Below are 21,109 nucleotides of genomic sequence, written 5' to 3' on the forward strand. Positions count from 1 at the left end.
TATGCCTGCTGCCTAAACCTCCACTGAACCCGGTTGAATGGCTTGCTACTGAAGAGCGCCGCTCTATCCGTCTGCGCTGTCTGCTTTGCAGCCGCATACTCGCTGCGTTCATTTTATTTACGTGAGCAGTTTACGTAATAATGCAAACTCAAGGTTCATGACGAATCCGCAACTTTTCGCCCTGCCTTGCAAATGAGATGGGGAGTGATAGGTTCTCTGTTCCAGAGGTTCTTGGAACGCATTGATGAATGTGTACTTCCAGCTAGAGACAGCTGATGGGAGTGAGTGAGATGAGAGACACAGAGCTGAACTTCATACACCTTTGTTTTTAAAGGCGCGTCCGATCGTCGAATTTACATGCGCATTGCAGGAACGGAGTGGAGGTAAAATAGGAAAAATAGGCTGTCGGCACGCAAACTGCTGAGCTATTTTTCGCTGAGCGGCAGTGAAGATTTGCCGACACACGCTTCACCTGCGCAGACTGTTTAGTTGGCGTAGGTTATCTCGCTCGTGAGCCGATCCTTATGCTTGTTCATTATAGTCCATTCGCGAAACAAAGGTGAACAACCGCACGTGTTGCAGTGCGCTGACGTTCATATTTGCAACACCTGTGATTGCTGACCGCCATCACGATGATAACGACTTATCCCCTTCTCTCTTGCATGGGCCGGTTAACCGTTAGAACAGTGCCACCTGTCATCACTGCGATCACTCACTGTCTTGCGAGTGCGCTTTATGCGTATAAATGTTTGTCACACGCACTGTCCACGCGATACTTTTATTTATAAATTTTACGCGGTTTATTTGTAAATAGGCCTTGTACAATAGTCGTTTCACTGTCACAAATACAGCGTTAAAAAAAAACAGTGTGGTCAGGCGGTTACACTGCTAGCTCCTCGCCGGCGTGGGGTCTGGTTCTGCTTAGAATATAGGTTCCTCTTTTTTTTTTCCTCGTATATACCTAGACCGATCTGAGACGTAAGCTAGAGGGGGGTGGTGCTGCTGCCGTCGGTTTGGTACGGCTGGGGGTAACAGTTAGAGTTACGCCTATAGGTATACGTGTAAACAAAAGTTTTCAAAACAGTCTTGTGGTTTCATATTTGCACCTGTGATTTCGTCCCTTCGTGAAGAACAGCCGAGTACATCCGAGAACAGAATGTGAAACTGGCTGGAGAGTAAACACAGCGATACGTACTTGCTGGAGTAACCGCCAATTGGGGGCACTACTTTGCGGGAGCGCAGCCCATAGAAATGCATGTAAGCTAAACTTCCCGCAATAGTTTTCTCGCTTAACAGGGTACTTATGGAGGTGGGGTTCGTTAAGAGTCGGCCAGTAATTTGAAGAAGAGCGTGATTACGTGTGCAGCAACATTTCGAAGCTGATATTTTTAAAACATCACTGTAAATGCATGTTATCAATGATGCAAGACATACCCCCAACAGATGCTCTATCAGCTAGGTGTTTCTCCGAATCGCGCAAGCTTCTCGTGGAGTCCGACATGCTGCCGCGTACGCTATATTTGTTCACTAATAGAGTCTTGCTAAACTAGACAGCTTAGACCGCTGTATACGAAAAAGCAGTTCTCAAACGCCTTGATAACCGAACGAAAGCGATCCGCGTGCTGTAGCAGATGACGGCGCTGACGATACCCCCAGCCGCTTGCAGCGTCCATGAGCGCCGCGTGTATTTGTAAACATGGTCTTGGTCTATATCAAGGCTAATTAAACAGAAATTCGCGTTCATTTCGTCTTCAGTTTAGACGTCAAATTCATCTCGGTTTCGGAGCGATGTTCGACTGAGACTGCCAAGAATTGGAGCTGAAAGCATTTCATGCTTCGTAACACATCCGTCCCTAAACCCGGGGCATATATATATACAGCTACAGCGCTCCGGGTAACTGCATGGCGTTGGACTTCTCAGGTCGTATGGAGAACGATGGCTGCAAGTGGCTCCTTCCACCTCCTTTCTTATCGCGATCGGCGCCCGAAAGATCCACAAACGCAGCGACATTCGACTAATATGGTTATTTTTCTGACTTTGCACGACTGACCAAGTCGCGTACGGAGAGCGCGTTTATACCTCTACCTGCAGCACTCGCGATTGCGATTTCCGGCTGAGACGTCATCCATCCTTTCCGAATCACAATACGGCCAGCGTTACGCGAACGCCAGCGTAAACACCAGAAAGTATCGCCCATATAGCTAGCCTTATAAAATAGAGATGACAACATCGGCGTTGTCATTTCTCTACTGATACTTTGCATGAAACTAGGAAAACTGACACTGAATTCTAGTCTGATCTGGAATTAGCCGATATTTTTGCACCCGCAGTGATGGGAATAAATGTCAGATTTATATACCAGGGAATTTCATGGAACATGACGAAATTTTTATGGCGCAAGGGCATCTGAGGCCAAAGAGCTCATTCGCACAAGGTGTTTTTATCTACTTAAGGTGGGGTCAAAGATCCATTTCGCAAGCATTTCACCCTGAAGGAGGCGAGCACTAGACCAGTAGAAAGTTTGTACCCACTGTATCACCGGTGGGTACCCGGCCCGGCGGCAGTGGGGATCGAACCCCGCACCTCCCGCATGCGAGCCGGATGCTCAAACCATTAGGCCACCGCTGCGGTGCGCATTTCATAGAACAAGCTGCCTTACCCGATTACTGTGGGCGCTTTCATCACTTAATTAGCTGTTAAAAGTTCACTTTAGCTGCAAAACAGGCATCATTCAGGACCTTTTGTCGATGCTTAACCCCGAAAGCTGTCAAAACTCTACACGGAATTCTGTAATGCTTCCTTATGAGTACGTGCCATCCGATAGCAGGATAGTAGCAGCGGCAAAAGCAACAGCAAAATTCTCTTATTGCACACGCACGCCGTTATACTGTATTACACTGCGGGTTGGTTGCAAAAGACATCAGAATAGCACTTAACGATGTTATAAATGTAAAAGAAGCGTGCTCACATTTCTTTGCATGCAGTTCTGCAGATTGAATATCGCATGTTTTATTTGCGGTTCACTGGAACATATTCAGGGCATATTCTTCAGGGCATATTCTTAGAATCCTTAGATTTGCGCGCACTTTTTGGTGTACGTTACCTGCTTGCAGGGTTGCCTCTAAAAATTCTTGCGAGACGGGCATTTGTTGACTGCGGGGGAGGAATATCGCATTTTATATTTATGCTTGGTCCAAAAATCTAGGTGCCTCAAGAACGTGACAATTACACGAGAAGAAGCGCGCAGTTTCTTATCAAAAACAACGATATAGTATTAGACAGTATAGTAGAACCCCGATGTTCCGTTCTTCACGGGGTCCCGAGGAAAGAACGAAAAATACGTACGAGCTGGAAAACGTATAAGCCAAACACACTGAAAAGTGAACCTGTAGCAGTGGATTGAACATAAGTTGATTTCCGTCTTTGCGCGTGAAAAAAAAAAAAACATACATCAGTGTTTGCCGTTTTTAGAGCGAAAGCTCTATTCTTGACGTACAAACCCAGAGAGCGGCTGGCTCCGCCAATTTCACCTTCAAGCTCAGCCAAGGTCGGGCCCCCGCTCGGGGCGAACGGCGCAAGAACGAAGGAGCAAGAAAGTTTGTGGGGCCAATGGCGCGTCTTTCACATCTGCTAGAGCGAACAGCGCCTCTCACTAGATGGCGCTGGCGCACGCGCACCGGGCTCACGGAAACTAGCGCGCCCACGGTCCCACACTGCCCACGCCAAGCGGCGCGAACAGCAGCGAGCTTAGCGATAGGTACAGCGAGAGTCTACCTACAAAGAAAAAAAGCAAAATCTTTGCAAACCAATGGTCTCGTCCTTTGACAAACAAAGCAAAACCGAGCTATCGCTCGAAAAACTTGGCTTAACCGCATTCAACCGCTGGTAATTTTTTTTTTATGATTTACTGCAAGCGGCGACGCGCTTCTCTAGAATTTCAGACACTTTATGGAACCCGCAATCGTCGTGGCAGTTCTTCGTGCGTGAAACGCCCTGAACGTCTTGTGTTGGCCCTCCGTGTCTGCCAAAGCAGCTGTCCATAGAAGGCAGGTTGTGGCGAGGGGGGAGGGGACGAGGGACCACAGTATTGGAGCGCGAGGGGTCCCGCGTGGAGCGAGCCACGAACCTACGGTACCCATGCGCCCCTGCGCTGTTTTCGCGGCGGCTTCTCTAATCCAATACAGTTTTCGCTTATTAGAACCCAAAAACTCTTTCAAGGCAAGCGGGGCTAGACAAAAGCCGATGAGAGAAACAAGTCCCGCCCCGCTGCATCGTCTGCCGCCGAGTAGTTTCGTTTTTTCGGAGATAGGCAGGAAGAGGGAGTGGCAGGATGGGATATCTTTGCTTCTTTATCATTACGGCGAGGGGGCGGGCACCTGAACGCCGAGCTAGGAGCAAAAACGAAGCAAGAAAGAGTATCCGCGCTTGTCCGCACCGCAGTCATTGTCGCGAGCGATAACATGCCCACCTTAGCAAAAATTCCCTGATATGAGGTCGTATCATTCTAAGGGGGAGCATTATATGTACAATTTGAAACAAGAGCAGCAATAACTTCTTTGACGTCAGCAGTTATTGCGGTCTTCATTAGACAAAACGCCACAGGAAAGCCTGTTCAGTTTTAGGCGATGCATCTAGTCGCATTTTTTATTTAGATTGTTTCGCTGATAAATAACTTACCACCAGTACGTATGGCCGAGCTGTTAAGAGGGGGGGGGGGGGGGGCAAACAGCTTAATGAAGGCTGTCGATTTATATACGGTAAGTGTAGAGGATGTATGCCCTTCATGTACAGCCTTTGTCAAAAGTTTGGAGCCCAGGGGGTTTGCTTCTGAGCCACACTGTGTGGTTCGTAATGCATCTCCAGCGCTCCAGATTTCCTGAAGGTAAGAAGATTTCTGGTCCTGCCTCCTCCAATGGGTAGGGCTGCCACGAAGGCTTCAGGAGTCCCACGACAAGGCTTAGAAGCAAACCCCCTGGGCTCTAAACTTTTGACAAAGACTGTACGCATGGCGTCCCAATGTTCCCAAAGAATGTTAGTGTTCGTATGCTTCAAATGGAGACCTATGTCACTGTGACAGGCCTGCAGATCTTACCTTCCACTGTCATATAATCTATTAGCCTATCAGATTGTCTGTTTGGTGCATTTCTTACTAGACTAATTTCCACTGCCATATAATATATTAGCCTATCAGATTGTCTGTTTGGTGCATTTCTTACTAGACTATGGCCTATCAGATTGTCTGTTTGGTGCATTTCTTACTAGACTAGTTTCCTATTATAGTTGACCAAGTAGGCCTTTTGTGGTGCTATTAAAATTTTCGCTAAGCCGCGCTAGGTGCGCGGGAAGCATACGGTAACCCGCTATACGTCTCCGCTTGTACGTCTCCGCTGTGCTTAGTCTACCAGTAGAGGGAGCGTTTGCTGAGCAAGACCATTCTGCGTGTTGTACTTTGATAAGTTAGGTGCCCTCTGGTCAAGCCATGACTCAGTCGAGAAATGGGCAAGTGATCGCGGACACCGGCTGGGATGGTCGGCGGTAAAACTACTGCCGCCTTCCGTGGAGAAATCGCTGTCTCTTTGAAGTATAATTTTCACGTAGCTTCAAGAACTTGACAATTACGGAAATAGCATTATCAGGAAAACTGAAATAGTCTTAACAGGAGAACTGAATAGCCTTATTAACAGGAGCTAAGTGCGAGGTTCTCCAGTGCGCTGCTAAAACAAATTTCGCAGACTTTGCTATCTCAAAACCACCTAATAATCACTTATGATTAATATTTCTACTAAATGCGCGTATTTACGTCCGAATAATTGTTATTCCTTGGCTGTTGCCAGATGGGTCTGTCTGCGTAAGCTGCTCAGCGTGTGTAAATATTGCTTACAGCCTATAACCTGTGTTTCAGCAATGGCTGATTGGGCCACTATGAGATTAGACTTACATTGAAAAGAATAAAAGTGATTGTTTTCTGGCTCCGGCTTTTAGTTCATGGACGGCAGGCGCAACCTCATCGTCGTTCAGGAAAAGTGAAGCCTTCCATGTAGTGACGTCAGAGCGTGCCACAACAGTTGCCGCCTGACTCGTGGCTCGAGCGCTGTGTGGCTCTTGAGCGCGCCGTCACTCAGTCGCTCGCTACTGCGACAACAAAATTTCAGGGGGCACTTTGGCTCTCTAAAGTGCTGCAAGGCGAGAGCGTTTCCTGGCCACTGTTTGTTTTTACTTACTTTTTATTTTTCATATTTCGTTTTTCATTTATTTGTTGTGCTCCTTTTCTTAACTTTATTGTTTTTTATTTTTATTTTCACATCTTATTTTTATTTTGTTTTTATTTTTATTCATTTTCTTATTTTTATTTTCTATTTTTATTTTCTTGACTTTTCTCCTTTTATTTTATTTATGAAGCCCATTTTATTTATGAAGCACTAGATGCGCCTTCATTCATGCTGGAACCTTGAGCCTTTTAAGCAGTGACGCCGAAAGGCGGACGAATCTGCCGACGCGTCTGTCGACACGGCTGCCGACGCGTCTCCTAACGACAGTATGAGGCATTAAAGGCTTTCGCCTTAAAAGATGGGTCGGCCTAGGCAGTACTCGGAGGAAATTCGCGAACATCGCCTCAAACACGAGCGCAAGCGACGACTGCGTCAAGTAATCGTTAAAGCGTTTGGTTGGGCTACTTGATCCCGACTTCCTAAATTCATGGCTACTACAGTCAGATAGACCTCAGGAAACAAGCGGCAGATGTGCCTTAAAGGAGACTTTCCAGCCAATGGCGTCGATCGATCTTCATGACGCGGCGGTTAATTCGATTACGTCGTGGTTATTCCCCATTCATCTGCCACCCCCTGCAATTTCACGCTAACAGGTCCAGCGGCATCGATCAAGGGGGAGAATCGGTCGACGCCATTCGCTGGAAGGGCTCCTTCGAGGGGCATTTGCCGCTTCATTCTTGAGTTGTACGCGACTATAACGGATTAAAAGACGCAGACGTGACATACAGAGACAGGACACGCGCTAGACTTGTACGCAGCTTTACTGCACGCGCACTTGAAATATATACACCGTACCAAGCACTTGCAGGTGCCTCGTAACCGAAAACAGCTGTACGCTCGATCACCGCTCTTTCAGGCGTGACATGCGACTGCGTTCGAAGTCCAGCTATTTCTTTTCCAGCGTCACGCACGGGTCACTGACTCGCTTGTCGCCCACCCTGTGAAGCTCGTACGCCTGGAGCAGCCCCCCTTCCCTGTGTTGCCCTCCCACGTCTATCACAGAGGTCGTGTCATTTATTTATTTATTTGTATACCTCAGACGCCCCCGTTGGGATATTACATGAGGGGTGGGCTCTTGCAGTTGTTCTTCCATGAGTTTTTCAATGAATGCCTTGAAGTGTACTGGATGAGCGTGATGGACTGCGTCGGCGGGAAGTCGAATCAAGGCCTCTGCTTTCTGGAAGAAAGCGTTTAGATGCCCAGTGGTATGTGCTGATGGTGGATAGACTGCTTTACTGTGATTAAAACGATGAGAAACGTGGTGAGCAGGCGTGATGACACAGTTTCCAGGTGGTGAGTGGTAAAATTTATGAAAACTACATAGCCTGGCTCTTTTACGACATAAAACGAGGGATGGAAGATTAGATTTTGACTTAAGATCAGTGGCACTTGAATGAAAGGAGTAGTCGGAATGAATGAACCTTGCTGCGCGATTCTGGATGGATTCGAGGGAACGAGAAAGATTTGACTGATGAGGGTCCCAAACTGCGCATAGGTCGAAGTTTGGGATGGATGGGATAGAGGTTCTGACGAACGAGCGATAAGTAGGTCAGCAATTTTACTGAAGGAGGTGCTAGTCGCATGTTACGGCGTAAAAAACCAAGCACGTGGTTGGCGTCCTTGGTTATGTTAGAGACGTGTGTAGACCAATTAAGGGAATGAAAAATGGTGACGCCGAGGTGTTCATAAGTGCCAACTGCGGAAATTTCGGAGCCAGAGGTAAAGTATCTAGGTAAAGGAAAGGAATGTCTACGGTGGAATGTAATTACTGACGTTTTATTCGTGTTTAGGGACATGAGCCATTTGCGGCACCAAGATCCAGTGTAGTTCAGGTCAGCTTGCAATAGTAAGGTATCGTTGCTGTTAGCGATAGGTCGATAGATTATGCAGTCGGCAGCAAATAATCGCATGTTGCAAATGACACCAGTGGGCAGGTCATTGATGTAAATTAGGGAAAGCAAAGGGCCGAGTACCGTACCTTGTGGCGCACCAGAAGCAGCGGGGTTCAAGGCAGAGGAATGCCCATTAGCAGACACGAACTGGCGACGGTTAGAGGTGACGGTTAGAGCGCTCGTCCCTGTCTGTTCCCTCTGCGTCCTTGTTGTTTTAGAGCTTCGAAAAATGTAAAAACTGCACCAACTAGCCCGATCCGCTACCCTTAGTGAGGAAGTTTTGTATCCAATCGAGAATGAGCGGGTCAATTTTCAGACTTGAAAGTTTAAGAATAAGCCGTTTATGGGGCACTTTGTCAAAGGCTTTCTCGAAATTCAAGAGCAATGCATCCGCTGGTATGTTTAGATCTTATAGGTTTGAACTGATGTCCTTAATGAATAGAGCTAACTGAGTGTCACATGACATTCCTTTAAGAAAATGCTACCTGGGGTGAAAAAATTTGTTGATATAAGAAAATGGGCGATGTGCGAGTAAACTACTTGCTCCATTAACTTTCAACAGTTGCATGTGAGGGATATGGGTGGTAGCTATGGCGCGAAGATTGTAAGCCCTTTTTGGTACTGAAATCACCTTGCTTATCTTCTAGTCCTGAAGCACGGCTCCGGATGATAATGACTGCTGCAATATGTGCGAATGATGCTTGGAATATGTTTCGTGTTCCTTAGTAGCCTGAGGACGAGACCTTTAAAGCGGCTATTAGTTTCGCGATATCATTAGCATGAAAAGAAAGAGCAGCCATGACAGGGTGATTGTATCGCGGAAACTTGGAAGTTTACCGCCAGGCTCGTTAGTAAATACGGATGAAAATACAGAATTCAGTGCTTCTGGTACTCTTGGATCAGGAGTAGCATTGTGCTGGTCATCGAGCTTAGATAAATGATTGCAAGAAGACGAGTTAATAATTTCCCAAAACTGTTTAGGATTTGTGCGCAGCATGTCAGGTAACGTACCGGAACAGAATTTGCGTCTGGTCTTGGCGGCGAGTGACTGAAATGTTTTATCGATGGAGTGTGGATGAGGTGTTTAAGCGTTAAGCTGTTTGATAATGCCTTTTCTTGTTGTCGTTTAGGCGTTCTAAAAGACTGGGCGACATTCTTTTAATTTTCTGCAATCTTACGCCAAATGGTCGGTGCCAGCCAGTGATAATCCAGCCACTCGGTACTCTCCTAAGGCACTTTCCAGTGTAGCCTACGTATATTATCGTGCCGCAAGAAAGCGGACTAACGTACACGGCACACGTTCTTCACGGAACGTACTTCGTGTTGTGTTTGCTGTCACAGCCTGGATTTTTTTTTTGAGTGACTGCTGAGCAAAGGCACACCAGCTTCTTCAGGAGCAGTGAGCACAACAATAAGACCACATTTTTCGGCTACTTTTTAAATGCGGTCTAACTAAGCATTAGAGTCCACATTTCACAAAAAAGGCGGCGTGTATCACGAAATTCACTGATTGGTCGAGAGAGGTCACGTGACATTGTGACGCCATCACAACTTGCCCACCGTGGCAGGTGGAAACCGGCCAATCAGACTTGAGAGGTTTCGTGACCATGTGACGTCATCACAACCTGTCCACCAGGGCAGGCGGCAATCGACCCACCGGATTGTGAGCAACGTGCCCATCGTGGCAGGTGGAATTAAATTAATGACTGTTGGAGGTCGCGTGACCTGGTAACGCCGTCCCAAACCCTGTATGTGGTGAACGTGCATGCTGTGCATCAGCACTCAACCAATCCAATCTCATCTGCTGATTCAGCTGTGTGATCGAACTGGACCGTTTGAATGCTGACGAGTGTCTCAGGAGCAGCCCCTAAACTCATAAAAATGACAAAGAAACACCAAAGTAGCAACAATGGGGATATTTAATGCTAGTGAATTCCACTCTCAAGTTGCGTTAAGTGTCCCCCAAGTTTTTGAGGTGGTGCGCTATCCTATGGAAGTAACCGGAAGTAACTGACCCGCCCTAAATCGAGTCTTTTGCATGATTATTAATGAAAGACGGTTTCTCAACGGGGTTATTCCTAGTGACGTCAAATCGTGGTGGTGAGCAAACAATTGATTTAGAACTTATAATGAAGCTTTCACGGAACATAGGACTTTTTTGTATCCACGATAAGTATGAACCAATTCTCGAAACCTGGAAGGATGCAGCAGTGCCGAGCCTCACATTCCAAAACACTGTCGTATACTTAAGATATTGGACCGATTTTGTTCTGGAAATTAGGTAGAGACAGTAGTTAGGCCAGCGTTAGATGCACGTGGTCACGTGATTAACAAAAGCATTTATGGACATATCTGCTGGTCAGCGTTCAAAGCACAGGAAGCAAGAAAAAAAATATAGTCTAGACTATTCGCTAATAGGTGACAGCGGTGGCTGTTGGCAGCCCCCCCTCCCCCCTCTCCCCTCTCCTCCTTTCTACCGCATGAACGAGCCTTGAGACACCTAAACCTCTGTATTTCTTTTGCTGAAGCACCGAAGTTTGGGCCAGTTGGTATTGATCCATCTTGAAAACGTAGCAGCACGAAAAAACGAGGACAAAATAGACACAGGTGCAGCATATGTCCTGCCGTACCTGTGTCTATTTTGTCCTCGTTTTTTCGTGCTGCTACGTTATCAAGATGGTTCTTTTGCTGACCAGTGGAGATCTTGCGTTGCTTATGAGTGAATGCAGAGAGCTCGGAGACAGAGAAGGTGATACGGCAATCTTCAAACAGAAAGAAGTTAAGAAAATACACAGGGGAAATATGCTGGATATAGTCACAAATAACTCTATTGCACGGTCTACAGAGTCAGAAATAGAATGGAGGTAAAAAATTGGTGAAGTAGACGATTTTGCTGTCGATGCATGCAATGGAGAGTAATCATGGGGTATATTTTGAAGCACACTAAGGGTCTTGCAGCCCCAAGTGCATGAGGCAACCAAGATATTTTACGACGCTTTTGGGACTAAGTACACCTGATTCACAGTTTATTTGAAGAAATTAAAAGTAAATGACAATTGTTAGAGAAGATCAAGCGAGCAGATTATCCGAGTAGCGAAGGGAATTGCCGTAAAAGTCTCGGAAAAAGAAATTCCCGGAGTTACGCTTACTGATCACGTGACAACTGTCACCTCCCAGAATGAGGGAGGGAGGTACTAAATATCTTTTTACCTTGATCTATCCGTCCGTCAGTGTTTATGGATGTGCTTTATATTAAAGATGATAATCCAGTAACAACCATTTGCCTACTATACACTTTTACTTACTAATAGATTTGTGAAAGGTTCACCTGGGCTAAGAGGGATCCGATGGTGGAGAGCTCCGAAGTAATTCCGGTCGGCTAGCGGTTCTTTCACGAGCACCGAAATCTCAGCATATGTGAGCTTTGTTGCGGCTCAAAATTCAGTCTTCGTGGCGGGGATCGAAGCTTCCACCTTGGCCAGAGTTGCAGACCGCCAGAGCCCCCACGGCAGGACTTACACCGTTCTAAACACTGTTTTCCTTCCCGCTCTGCCAAGTGAAAAGATAGCCCAGATTTTCCCTCTCCTCAGGAGCGAAGGTCTGCAGTGCAGGAAAAGAAACTGTTCTAGAAGTGACAGCTGGTGTTGCATTGCGTGGTACAATGTACCACTGCTTTCCGCGGCATACGCACCCCTCTCTTCGTTCTCAAAGTTGCTGCATCGTTAATTTATCGATGCACCTCCTTCTCAGGCGATCGTCGTTACTCTAACAGTGGACGGGAACGGAAACAAAGGGGAATGGTGGAGTAGCGGAAGCTGACCGGGGAGCGAAGGCGTGGAAGGTGGCGAACAAGGCGGCCTGCCTCCTTTGCATTGAGCGGCGCGCGCTCACCTCGTATCCGCCAACGATGCAAGCGCGGCGCCGGGGGGTCTTGAGCGCTGCGGCTCGCAGCTACCGCGCGTGACGATTAGCGAGGGATCGATGATGCGGGGCACATGTTTGCATGCAAACGCAGCGACCTGGCTGCGCGATCATTTATTCGAGCCGAGTCCTCGCGACAGGGCGCGACCTCCGCGGGCAGAAAAAAAAAATACAAGTTTTGTGTGAAATCAGCGGGGTCATATGCCACGGGAGGTTTTCATTCTAGCATGTAAATGTGCTCGGCGCTACCTGGTTGCAGTGCGGCGTTCTTAGAGGCAGTCCGTGCCGTGTTTACTCGAGCTGGCGCTTGTCTGCGGCGATCATCCCCGCGTGTAGCCTCGGGACGACGCCGGATCGATGCACCAGCGGCACCAGTTGTGAAAATAGACCAAGAGCGCGTAGGAGTTGGAACAACGGCGTTTTTATTGGCTTATGGATTTCTGTCGTCCTTCTCTCGTCTTATTTTAGGAACTGAACGCACGTATACCGCGTCGCTTCTTCAGCCCAGTGGCTAGCCGGAAGCTTTTAACGGATCGCTGCGGCTCTTTTAAAATGGTTTGCGAATCGCTGTAGTTTTGGAACAGGCGAGGGATGGAGCAGCCAAAGGTTTCCCCGGATTGCGAAATAGCTCTACTGAATTACCTAGTTTTCTTCATTGGTTTCTTTGTAGAATATTGTTTTCTTTGTTTTTTTTCGCTTCCGGGGGTTTTTCTTTCGGAAAAGGGTTAACGCTAACAGGCTTTCTTTCTTTGTCGGTGAAATAGCTGGTTTCTACGTTAAGGAAGTAACGTCCCACCTTCAATCGAACCCGCAGGCGTTTAATGCTCGCTAACTAAGGTAGTCTGTGTAGGGCTTTGTCTCAACTTAGTTTGCTTGTGCGGGTACGGTTCATATGACAAAAAATGGAAAGGAGGCGCTGAGCCCGATTTTCTGTAATTGAGAAGCTAGCCACGTCAGGATATTCTATAGCACTGCCATTTATCCCATAAATAAAACGTAATGAAAGCGGGAATAAAAAAAAATGTCGGAAGAAAAGTAAACGCTAATCACACACATTGATGAGATAAATGGAAATAAAAGTAGAATGCAAAAGCAAATAAGCTATTGCGAGTCTTGCGGAAAGCTTGTAAAACAAGCAGTATAGGCATTAGAGGAATGCCCCATAACTGAGCAGTGCGCGCCTTTTTGCAGGACGTCGAGAATGAGCACGCATTGAGCTCGTGATTCCAAGAAAATGGTGTTTCACCATAATATCAGTATGCATGTTTTTTCAGGTCAGGTATAGGCACAACTGCCAGAAAGGCGTCACAGCGAACGGCGCGCCATCCAGTGCGGCTCCTTTTGACACAGCCGTGAGTGAGCGTTCAGTTGCCTCGCAGCGCAGGTAGCGTAATTGTCCCGCTTATCGCTAAATGGCGGCGACCGCGCGGTCAGTAGGTGCACGGCGCCGATCAGGAGGACCGCGAAGGGCTCGTTCGCCGTACGCTCAATACTTTCTCCGCGCTGCCACACGCGCGTCCTATGCGCTCAATGGCGTCCTTGCGTTTCTCGGGTTCCCTAGGAAGTTATGTATTCTCTTCGAGGTCCCCACGAGCCAATAATAACAGGTTATCATTGACTGCGACAAACGCCCATAAATAATGCAAACGCGATTTCCCTTACCGCGCTGTGGTTTGGCGTCAGCCGGGAGCTATATCGCCGGCCAAATATCTTTCAGAAGAAAGGAACGTTGATGTAGCCATATTTAGGCGCGAACGTCGTTCATGTGTCACCCGACAATCACTACAGCGGCTCTTGCTGTGACGCAAAGTGACCCATAGCGATGGCAAAATGGGAGTCAATAATGAATGTCAAAGCTGTGATTTCCCCTGTGCCGTCGCCTTTGAGCTTTGGTGGTGCAAGGTGTGCCAGAAGGCCAATTTGAAGTCCTACATTCGAAGGCCAGGAGGAGGCGGCCCTCATTCCACCTCTGAGGCTGTATCCTGCGACTGTTAACGTCACAAACTGATTTGGTAAGGGGCTATTAACAGAGAGAGAGAGAGACGTATAGGAAGGCAGGTCGGCTAACGAGGTTTAATCACCTGTTGTATGAGTTATACAGGTAGAGCGCTTGGCTCGCAATGTGCATGCAACGTGACCATGACTACAGGTCTCTCTTAGAACTGCCCAGCGCCATATAGAAGTTGGGTGCATGGGTAACATGGGTGCATGGGTGCACGCGCAGCGCACCCAGAGAGCATCTCCCGAGAGAGAAAGCCAGCGGTTTCTGGAAGAACCAGCTGTGCAATATGTGGTTTATTTTTAATAGAGATATGTTTAAGAAAAAACAAATTATGAAAGGAAAGCCCCGGAGATCCCGGGTTTTTAAGCTAAGAAATTTGGCTCTTGTTTGGTTGCCGCTATAAGTTTGGGGATGTTTTATTTACATTTTAGCAAAGCAAGCGTTCGTAGTGCACGTTGCACCTACTCGGTTGCGAACTTAGCACCAGGCAAGGGCTACTAAAACAAACCCCTTTCGAGAATATTTTCTGTTTTCTGTTTACAAGGATTCACGTTGGTGTCAAATGGAAAGCATAATTTCATTTTTTTTCCTGTGACAACGAGTTGTTTAAGTTTCCACTACAAATCAAAGCATTTCTGTTTGTTCTTCTGCCGCAGTTCCCAGCTGCGCCGACCGCTTGGTGGAGCACCACCGCGGGCGGGAGTTTGATGGGCGCATCTGCTGCCTCACTGTTCCTGGAGCTGCTGAAAAGGGTACCACAGCAGCCGTCACATCAGCAGCAGAACAGCCTTCCGTCCGTTACGTACACGGCGCCAGTCTTCCCGCATCCGGCCGCAGAGAACTCCAGTGCGCGAGCAGGCGAAGAGCCCGTGCTGGTATGGATGCCGTACCAGAACAACGCCCTGATGAGCCTCGTCCTCTACGGCGTGCTGGCTGTGCTCGGCACCACGCTCAACATTTTCCAGATCTCGTCGCTGTTCATCCAGGAAAACCTGCGGCGCAAAGGCAACGTGCTGCTGGCGAACCTGGCCCTCGCCAACCTGCTCGTGTCCTCGGTCGGCTTCCCGGTGACCATCGTGGCCATACTGGCCGGCAGCCAGGGCAGCCTGCTCACCTGCCGCTGGCAGTGGTACCCCGCCCTGCTGGGCTTCTACACCACCGTGTTCACCTTCCTCTTCATCGCGGCCGAAAACTACGTGCGCAGCTGCCGCCAGGACCGGGACGTCTACTCGTCCGTGTGCGGCGCCAAGCTGGTCGTCTTCCTGGTGCTGGCAGCCTGGACCATCGCCATCTCGCTTGTGCTCGTGGTCACACTGGTCACGGGCGGCCTGGACGTCTGCGAGCGGGACATGCGCGAGAGTAAGATGTTTGTGGCACTCTGCGTGCCCTTCGCGCTCACCGCAGCGGTGTTCGCCAAGGCCATGCACGAGCAACGAGACTATACGTACAATCTGGAGCTGCGAAACTGCCTGGCCACTCGTGAGGAGATACTCCAGCGAACCCTGCTGCGCACCAACACAATTGCGTACGCGCTGTTCCTTCTCCTGTGGCTTCCGTTCCTGTTGACGGTCATCATCAGCCCGTCTATGCGTAGCTCCAGCCCCGGCACCTCTGCCGTCGAGACGCTTTTCTTCACCGCCCAATGCTTCAGCTGCATTTGCGGCTGCGTGTACGCCTTCACGCACGACGCGTTCCGCCAGGGCTTTCTCTATTTGGTCCACTACTTCTGCTGCAAGAGCCACCCCGAGTTCAGCAAGCCGCCCATCGGTGACGACAAGGCGACCAGCTCGATCAGGGTGCACGTGGGCATGGACTCCCGCGTCGGCGAGCGCAGACATCGCTACGGCAAGGCTGCGACCATGGGCCTTCTCAGTTTTGCTGGAGGAGATGCCTGCCGGACTCGCGTGGAGGAGGACTTTCTCTGACGCGAAAGTCCCCCACGACGCGCAGCGGGGCGGCCTTTGCGTGTCCCGTACGCCGGCGCGTGCCACCTCGATCAAGAACGACCCGTCTTCCGGTCGGCCACCGGTCTCCCTCGATTGGCGCCAGACCTTACCGTGCGCGCCCGACATGTTCCCCCGAGAGACAACAGCTCGGGAGAGATCGGTGTGCGGTGCTGGAGCCCTCAAGGTGCGACACCAGTCGCGACAGCACTGCGGCACCACGCGTCGATTGATTGCTGCACCGTTTCCGAGACGCCGCTGCGACAAGCGCCTCGTGAGGCGGCACGGGGCTTAGTCGACGCTCGCTGTTGGCGCTGGCGGGGAGGGACAGGCTGCGGGCCGGAAGACAGGATGCGATCGATCGTCGGGAAGTGATCGACTGAGAAGAGCCTTGCTTTCTTTTCTTTTTTTTTTTGCGCCACCTGCCTCTCGATAGCGGCTGAATGGGTGCCGCAATGTCCTTTACTTCGCGATGTGCCGCGATAAATGCACAACGAAGCTTGACTACAGAGCGCCAGGGAAATTGAACCTTCCAGCGCTGAAAGCAACCACTCACTTTAAAAATAACGAGTGTTTTCTGTAGCGGCAGTAAAACTAATAAAAAAGTAATAGTTCTCCAGGCCAGTGATGCATTCGCGGTTACGTTTAATAGCGCTGGCTTAAAGGGCAACTGCAGCACTTTTTTTAGAATTTCGAGAAATTCAATGATTCAAATCTATATAGGCAGTAGGTAAAGCATGCTGAGTGTTTTTGCGCTAGTATTTAAAATAGTGACGTAATCGACGATTGAATTTCACGCTTCTCCTCAATGCACAAGAGAAGTGCAGGAAAACTTAGCGTGACGTCAAAGAAGGTATGATTTCAAATTACCGCTGTTGTTAGCCACACCCTGTCCTGACTCGTTAGATGTTGGCAAACAACTCTCGGCAGGGTTCGCCTTCGGTGGCGTTGGTTTTTTTTTCTCCAAAGCAGGCGTTTGTGCATTGGAAATGTACCGATACCTTCGATGACGTCATCATGCGCCCCCCACTTGGCGCTGTGCGCTGCGGAGAAGCTTGAAGGGTGTCGGGATTTTAATCGGCGATTACTTCACTATTTGAAGTGTGAGCCCAAAAAGACTTCGCATGCTTTACCTCTAAGTTTCACATATTCGGCCTTCTTAAGCTCGTTGATTTCTATAACCTGTGCAGTTTCCCTTTAAGGTGGAAGGCGTGCAACAATTAACTCCCGATATTTAAGCAACTAGAAATAGCTTCCAGTATTAGGAAACGCAAGCAAACTGTAAAGCGGTTGAAAGGCAGTATTTGTCAAGACGAGGTATTTTCTCCATAACCAAGTTGTGCAAGTCTTGGATTGGTAGCGCGTCTGCCGTGTTGCGATTATTTTAAACAATGTTTGAGTGAGCACAATGGAGAGATTATCAACACGCCCTAAAATTATAATTTTGTAAGCTGTGAGAGCGCGAGATTTCTTCAAGCACTACAGTTCGCGAAAATGCAGCTTTCGCAATTACGGTTATTTAATGGCGCGTCGCCGTCTTTTGCTTCAAAACTGAGAAAAACCGTAGAATTACTGCGGCATGAGGTGCAGACTCTATCAAAAGTTCAGACCCCACTGCCCACCCCACTGTCAGAAATAAAGATCCCAGTGAGCTGTCGTCGGGCAGTTCTTCGAGGCTCACGCCTGTGTCCCTGCTGATGGTTTAAAGCTCTGGACATCAGTGAACTATCCCTCTCGATTCCTGAAACTAGAGTGCCAGAAATGGTGCAGAGGGTGTAGTACACAGTCCAGCGCCAGCTTCGGCGATGTCCGCAATGGGCTCTTTACTCTGGAAAAAGGCTGTGCTAAATAATACATTTTTTTAGTATGCAAACGCTAGAGAGCGCATGGCAAGGAGCCGAAACTATGAGATTTGATGAAAGGTAAATTCAGCGCAGCACTTTAACCCACATGAACTTTAATCCACATAGCTTAATTGTGAGGAGGGCACAGAGGAACTTTAAGAAAAAGTGCTCCCTGCCGTTTCCCGTTCGCGACTTGTGTAGGTAAGGGATCGCGTCAACGTTTGTGAACGCGAAACGCATTAAATCGTGGTAATAAACGCACGTACGTTCTCAATCAGTCGTGCGCTAGAGCTCAACCAAAGAAATAAACGCTTAGACTAGCAGCCCGCCGAGTTATGCGGTAAAGGGACCCTATACTGCCATTTCGATGGAAAATATCAGTGCCATAAACATGTTTAGTGTCTATTATTTCGGTTTCCTTTCTCACAGCTTTAGGAGCTTTACGGCATCACATGACCAGCGCCAGTAACAGCTGGCAAAAAAAAATGAAATAATGGCGACGGTCTTCAGTGAATGCCTTGAAAATGCATATATTAAGGATGCGATTTCTGGCGTAAGCAGGTGGGAAGGCCGCTAGCCACGATTATTCGCTTGGCCACTGTATGCGGCGTTTGCAAAGCCTGAAGACAAAATTCCTGAATCTGATGTTCTTTATATCACTAAAAAAAATATGTAAAGCTCACTGTAATGCGCAATTACAGCGCAGCTGTTGTGGGTGGTTTCTGCGATTGAACGAAGAGGTTGTTTTACAGCAACAGCTGTGTGCGCGCCGTTCTGGGAGGACGTGTCGTAGTCGTCATCGGCCTTGACCACGCACTTTCCACTCCTCTCCCACCTCTACACCCTTGTAATATACAACCTGCACATCCACCGCACTAAGCCGCAAGGTAAACCTGGGTCGAAACACCCACTTAAGCGCCATGAGACCCCAACATCCAACCAACCCCATCTCTAAACGTCCGCCCCAAACCCGGTGATCGCTTACTGCACCCTGCTACTCAACCGTGCAAACGCCGTTCTCTCTCAGCCGCGTTATATGGACGGAATATGGATGAATGAGCAGCCGTGCGTGACGCAGGCATGCGCTACACCCCTACCCACACACTGCTATTCAGAATGACTAAACACTTGGTGATGACGTCACGAATTCTGAGAACCAGTCAGAGAACTGCTCACGTGACGTGACCTGACTGGTCTCGTGACGTAACATCACAGTCACGTGAGCCGCGCTGGTCATGTGATGTGTTACGCCAACTCTAGACGCTGACTCTCAAGCCATAAATGAGCCGCTACAGGTTCGCTGTATAATGTGCGACTTGTTCTGGCTGGCTTCAGTTTTTTCATTTTAGTCGTGATTCTTAAGGCCAACGAGCATGTCAAGAGAATATTTTAGACACTGGGATGTCCGCACAACTAATTTAAGCAGTTTTTGCAATGCCCTTAAGCAACAGAATTGCCACAATCGCTGTTAGATATACGTACTTGATAAAATCTTCGCTTGGGAGGGTGTAAGCCACGTGAGGCTGCTACGTCCACGATGTGGAAAACTGGTGGGTCAGTGCAGAGTGACAATGCATTTTTCTCAATGGCCGTTGTCGTCGCCAATAATAACCACTCATCCCATCGTTAGTCTTTATGTAGTCTATATGAGGTAAGTGGCTCTTCGCCTTGAGACATGAGATGCACCCTTCTGAAGGGCGCCAAACGAAGCCACTAAAATGTCTGTTGTCGATACAACTCAAGAACGCAGCGGCAAATTCCCTTCAAAGAACGCCTTCCAGCGAATGGCGTCGACCGATTGTGACGAAATCGCGTTTAATACTCTTAATCCGTGGTTTGCACCTGCCAGCCCCCAACGATGTTACACCAGTTCGTGCAGTGGGATTAACCGCGACGTCATGACTCTCGGTCGACGTGATTGACCGGAGGGCCTGCTTTGAGGGTCGTTTGCCGCTGCGTTGTTGAGTTGTACCCGACCATACGACAGCTTTAGAATTCGACCGAATTTGAAAATGTAGATTTATCGTGATATTTTCACTACTAGTCCTTAAATTCACCAGTAAAATTGCGAATTTGAGAGCAATTTTAGACTCCAGTCACATAGCCAGAATATTCAGAACCAAAAAATGCGGAGCGCGCGAGGAGGCTGGCAGGGAAGCACGTTATTAGGGAATATTCTCCCTTCCTGCCTGCATTAAGGTACTTGTCAATGGCTCAGCGACGCCGCAACCTGGCACAAACAGGTATTGTCTAGGTCCTTAATGCATAGAGCAACGGAGAATATTCACCAGTGACCGGCTTCGTTTTCCTACTGATACAGAACTCAGACAGCGGACATCTCAGCTGTTAGCGCTGATGTGCCATGTATACAAATGTTTTGGTATACACCGGGAGAAATGAAGAAGAGTGGACGTTTTAGTGACGTGCTGTGCACGAAAGAAGACCACAAAGGGTGAGAGAATGCAAAGCGCTATCTTGCTTTTCCCACCGGTGAGTGAAGCACAGACCTAACGAGAAGCCTGCTTTTATGTTTATTTTTTTTTTCAGATTATATTCTGATCACTTGCTTTTGCTTTCAGTGTTTTACAGAAGCTGTCGGCTTCAGTTATCCTTTTCGTACACTTACTAACAGGTGGCGATAAGGGCTGTAGCTCAATTCACGTAGAGCAATAGTGCGAACGAAGTTGGCTCTCGTTTCAACTGCGGCGAAGGGAGTAAAATGTCTTCATCAAAACTGGAAGGGATTTTGATCGCCGTGTTATACGCAACGAAACTCTATAGCAGAATAAGTGCATCGGGAGAATAATTACGTTGTCGTTGTAGCGCGCAAAATTGCTTTATCTTGTTGTATTTTTTTGCTCTGAATGCGGGAAGTTAGAATAAAAAAGGCTGGGTTGCTGTCGCCGAAAGACAAAACAGAAAGGCGATCTTTATCCTCTTACGCACCTGGTGAAACTCAAACGTTCGGTAGGAAGGTTAACAAATGTTGAACCACAGAATCTTCTCAGTGGTACCCTGTTTGGGCCATGCGCTCCCATGCCGAGCACATTAAACTTCGCCTTGTGCGTAAGTAACATTTGCGTCGAGGAAGCAACAATGTCTAGACGATGGCAAGACGAGACAGAGCCCAGAGCCGATGGTTCAGGAAGGTCATAAACTATAGCAATAAATATTTTGTTCTGCTGACACCTCTCGTATGTCTTGTCTACCATATGTGCGACACGCGATGCAGGTAAA

The 21,109-nt window shown here is 48.3% G+C and overlaps 1 protein-coding gene across 1 annotated transcript in view; it reads left to right on the forward strand.

Moving 5' to 3' along the window:
• Positions 1 to 17,758, forward strand: part of LOC149350912 (uncharacterized) — a 36,360-nt gene extending 18,602 nt beyond the window's left edge. Inside the window, exon 2 of the mRNA XM_089576949.1 lies at positions 14,742 to 17,758. Coding sequence (XP_089433075.1) covers positions 14,793 to 16,010 — 1,218 coding nt within the window. The 5' untranslated portion in view covers positions 14,742 to 14,792 and the 3' untranslated portion in view covers positions 16,011 to 17,758. The remainder of the gene's footprint in view (positions 1 to 14,741) is intronic.
• Positions 17,759 to 21,109: the final 3,351 nt, after the last annotated feature.

Source organism: Amblyomma mixtum, chromosome 3 (assembly GCF_055824585.1).
Source record: "Amblyomma mixtum isolate Tamu chromosome 3, ASM5582458v1, whole genome shotgun sequence".
Taxonomy (NCBI): domain Eukaryota; kingdom Metazoa; phylum Arthropoda; class Arachnida; order Ixodida; family Ixodidae; genus Amblyomma; species Amblyomma mixtum.